The 4,755-nt window shown below is 40.0% G+C and overlaps 1 protein-coding gene across 1 annotated transcript in view; it reads right to left on the bottom strand.

Moving 5' to 3' along the window:
• GLIPR2 (GLI pathogenesis-related 2) overlaps window positions 1–3,226 on the bottom strand; it is a 13,731-nt gene extending 10,505 nt beyond the window's left edge. Inside the window, exons 1-2 of the mRNA XM_009081583.1 lie at window positions 3,211–3,226; window positions 1,445–1,553 (exon numbers count right to left, since the gene is read on the bottom strand). Of these exons, the coding sequence (XP_009079831.1) occupies window positions 1,445–1,553; window positions 3,211–3,226 (125 nt within the window). The remainder of the gene's footprint in view (window positions 1–1,444; window positions 1,554–3,210) is intronic.
• Between the last annotated feature and the right edge of the window lie 1,529 nt (window positions 3,227–4,755).

The following is a 4,755-nucleotide window of genomic DNA, read 5'->3' as shown; positions in this document are numbered from 1 at the left end:
GGAAAGTCAGCTGAGACCAGAGAGGACTGTGAGGAATTTCAGAAGGATCTAAAAATACCCAGCAAGGGCAATAGCACACTTTGAGATAAATGTGGAGCAATGCATATTTGACAGAATAATCTGAACTATTCATACAAGCTGATTTCTTCAGACCAAGTGCAGCACTTTGGAGACACAACAAGTGCTATTGACAAGTCAATGAAATTTTTTCCTCGCTATGAGCCTCAGCAGATTACAAAGGCACATGGATGAGTCACTGGCATTCCATCTCTTAGAAATACTGTATTCAGTTATTACAGTGTCTTAAGCTAAAAAAAGGAGAAGTGAAAAAAATGAGATTTTACTTGCTGACAGAGGTCATGTCCACATGTCACATACATGGAACATTGTACAACAGAACAGCTGGCAGAGATGACTGGTCTAGGAGTGTGGGAACTGCATCTCTGTGACAGTGCAGCATCATGCTGGGACAGTAAATCAGGCTCTGGAAAGACTAAAGCCTCCCTGGCTTTCCAGCCAGCTGGCATGGAGAAATCTCCATGGTTATGGTAGAAAGCCTAATGGGAGATGAGATCTTGTGTCTGCAAGGATCAAACTGGCCACCATTTAGCTGTTATGGGAAGACATTTATTTTCTGAATGGTTTATTCAGCATTTACTCCTTCAGTTACCTCCTTTATACTGTGAGGATCAGCCTGAAAACAACTGAAGATTTCCAAGTCTATCTTTTGAAAAAGGTTGCTGTCAAGGGAAATGAATTAATCTGGTTGTTGTAACTACAGTAAAGAGAACAAGCAGTATTGGACTCAAATTTCTGTAAAGAAGACTCAAGTCAGAGAGCAGGAGAATGGATCCACTGTATGTTAGACTGACAAGAAGTCGTGCAGTCTTCAGCGCTGGAGAAGAGGTAAGATGTTTCCCTCCTGACGGAATAGACAACAATGTATACTGCTTTTGCTTTTGGGGCAGGGAGATAGACAATTTGATCTGAAATTACCTCCTGATTCCACTGATCTTAGACCAGTCACCACTTCTTACCAGGAAAAAGATCTTCTCTCACTCTTTCAGCAGCAGTGGATCTTGTCCTGCAGATGACAATCCGTCATCTGACAGAAGTGGTAGTGAAGCATGTTTTAGGCAACTACACTCTGCAGAGGAGACATAGCAGTATAGACAGATGTAGCCAATGTCTGAAAAAAGGTCCAAGAAAAATTTGTACAGTTGTGACCACAGAAGTGTCCTTGTGACCAACTAGTGCTATGTGACAGAGAAAGAGGGGATGAAAGAGTAGAGTCATAGAATTTCTATGTCACTCACTTTGCACCAAAAAGTCTTCATTGAGTATCACCATGTCAAAAGGCAAATATGTTTGCAGTATGCACAGTCAAACCTAATGGATAAAAGTGTCACAAATCTCATTAAAGAAAAGAAAGGACTGAACTCACTGTTGGGCTCCTCTGTTTAACTTCTTGCAGAGTTTTAAGGGGGGGACGCCATGTTTCTTCCTGTAGTCATTGTGTGCTTTCAAGACTTCTTCAGCAAATTGTTTGGAAGCTGAAATCACATTAAAAAAAAATCGGAAAGGTCTGTCAAATACAGATATTAGTGAAGACAGAAAAAGCATACCCTGTAGCTAACACACTGGTGCTGGCTGGACAGAAGAACAGAATGCCACCCTCATTACCTGGGAGTAGGATGAAATGAACCATTAATGACTTCCATTCAGAAACTAACTCTAAGAGACACTCCCTTTGGGATGTCTGACCAAAGGCAGAAGAAAAATGTGATCCTTACTGCTTTCCTGAAAAGCAAGGTGATTTAAGGTCGGTCAGTTTTTCAGTTTAAAATGAAAGTCAGTTTGTCTGACTTTCATTTCAAAATATCAGTGCACTGCGTCACCGTTGCAGAGTCTCAGAGTAAGTGACAAGTTTGTCCTTCAAGGAGACACACTAAAAATCCCAATTATTGTCCCTGTACAAAAGAATTATCTGTATTAGTCAGGACACCACCTAAAGAAAATGAAGATACTAAAATGTTTAGAACTATGCAAGTACTTTGAAACATGCACCATTCTTTTTATTCATTATATAGTACAAATTCATAGAATTCTCAAAATGCACCTTTATCCATCTCAAGACAAATAATTGTTCACAAAGAGCAAGGGGTAAGGAAAGAAACAACTGCTAGGGATGATTTCTTCCCCCTGTGATAGAGTGTATTCAGTAAATATCTGAGTTCCAAAGTTTCTGCAAATCTTTAAAAGAGCTCGTGTTTTGACCTGGGACTTTCAGCAGCACAAGGCAGAGAACTAGCAATCAGTCACAGTGCAATACACTGACAGCAATTTCATGCTACCTCCTTTTATGACTTTGCTGATTTTTCCTAAGATTCAGAGGAGGGAAAATATCTCTGCCATTGGTCACCCTGTGAAATTTGCTGTTTGAAGATAAATTTGGAACCTAAAAAAGGGTATTGGACATTTAGAGAGGTATAGATGCATTTTCAAAACAGAAAGACAGTTTTCATTTTATCTTGCTGAAGCTTCTGAACAGGGCAAGAGAAATCTATAAGTATTTAACTCTGCTTTCAGTATGACACGGGTTTTTACATTTATGATTCATTAGCTTCATTTCTGAATATCCTCATTAGCACAACTACCATAATTTTCCTTGTGAGACACTTTTGACGTTCAGACCTCATCACTAGAAAGCGTTTCCTGCTATTAACTTCAGATTTCTCGACTTTCTCTCACTACTTGATCCTAACAACTGAAATCAATCATTCTCTGCTTTATTAGCATGAACACTATTCTGCTGTTTGTAATCATGCACTTTCCCCACAACTGTGCTGTCAGTTTACACATACTGCTCTCAGAACTTTTTCCTAATGTGATTACCCAACTCATGCTCATGTTTTAAGCTGTTCTCAGAGTTCTCTCCAGTTTCCTCAGCAGTGCTAGGATAATATGGCAGCCTAAGATAATCTCAATATCCTATGCACATAAGAAAGCCATTACTATTTCATGCAGTACCTTAAGCCTTTTGAATGCAGTTTGAAGTTGCATTGACTCTTTCCAGACCAGTGTGTCATTGTGGACATATATCTAATATATTTTCCATCAACATGCTTTCAGGCTCATATTTTGGGGTATAAAGTTGTTGGCATAAGACAGCAACCCTGTTTAGTGACATGAGATCTGCCCACCACCTACCTCCTCTGAGGTTCATCTTCAATTTTGTGTATCACAAGTTGCATATCATTGAACAAAACAGGCACCTCTTTTCTGATATTTAAGCATACACATCCCCTTTTGCTAAGGAACCTGTCCCATCATTCATATTACCATTGCTCAGAGCTCACTGATTCTATCAGGCCAGAGTCCTAAACCTCTCATCTGCTGCATCATGCAGGACAGCCTTATTTCTACAGTGTCTATCACATGTTACTGAGGAAAGCAAGCCTATGGTCAGATCACTTGACTTCACTGATGCAGGGGTCCATGCTTCCAGCAGGGAATTGTTAAGACAGCCTGCAAATCAAAGAAGTTGAAAAACACAGCTTTGAAAGTTGCACCACATACTTCACACTACATTTTTTTGCATATGACCATCCTAAAGCTTGCGACTGTTGTCACCTGGAGTTAATATCCCATCTGCTCAGCACTGAATAGTAGATAAACAATCTGACCTGCAAGCATGAAAGTTTCTATTCAAATTATTTGCTTTCAATGACAATAACAAATTGAAATTTTGAATAAAAAATGGGTCAACTGAAATAAAGACTTTGTCAGTGCTCAGTCCATCCATTAACAGAAATACCTCATAATCCAGCTCTGAAATAATGTTCTAACTTACAAAGGCCAACAAGTCATGGAGAAAACTGAGCTGCTTCTAGCCACAGCAGGCACTGCTGTGCTGTCCCTAGAGAACCTCCATCCTCCACCTCCCTCAAAGGTGGCTGCTATAGAAATACTTATCTCCCATGACTCAAGCTCATGTGCTAACCACCTCCCTCTGCACAGCTTCTCCCATGCCTGATGATGTGTGGAGAGGGACACCCAACTGCCAGATACATTTCAGATTTGTTTCAGAAGGCATGTTAAGTTTTTCCATTTTACCAATGTTCCATACACTGAGAAGCCAGACTTTAGAAGTGAGAGTTAGTGTGAGCTTTCAGGCTCCCGCCCAAATGGGAACAGCTTCCCAAACAGCTTTGGAGACGTACTTTTTTCCCCTTCATATAAGCTGCTTAAGCTGCTCGAAGAAAATTATTTCCTACTGCCAGGAAGTTAGGTTCAGTCATGAATCATTACACAGCTTAATAAGTAAAACAACTAAAGGTATTAGATACAGTTGCTTGCTCCTCATTATTCAATTATTTACCTTTGTTTTGTGTTCTTTGGGAACATTGGCTAAGATAATGACAGCACATGACAATGAATTTCTAGGCTATGATGTGGTGCAGAGTACACCTAAGAGCTGTTATGCTTATGGACTTCCAGTTTCATTGATCAACTTTATGTGACCACAGAAAAGTAAGCAGAGGCATATGGATTGCTTTTCCCCATCAGATTTGTTTTTCAGAATATTCTGTTTCTCTGTTCTCTTACTGTCTCTAAACAGCCAATCTACTCCGTCTGTTTTGAGTGAAGAGGCCTTCATGCCTGTATCCATCCTGGCTCTCCTTTAAACCCTGTCCTCTCCTGTTTGTCCCTTAGTTTGGATATCAAAACAGAAGTGAGTTATCTGAACATGTC

The sequence above is a fragment of the Acanthisitta chloris genome, unplaced genomic scaffold, assembly GCF_000695815.1.
Source record: "Acanthisitta chloris isolate BGI_N310 unplaced genomic scaffold, ASM69581v1 scaffold12239, whole genome shotgun sequence".
In the NCBI taxonomy this organism is placed as follows: Eukaryota; Metazoa; Chordata; class Aves; order Passeriformes; family Acanthisittidae; genus Acanthisitta; species Acanthisitta chloris.
The sequence above is the reverse complement of the archived record's forward strand: the minus strand, read 5'-3'. Positions and strand labels throughout refer to the sequence as shown.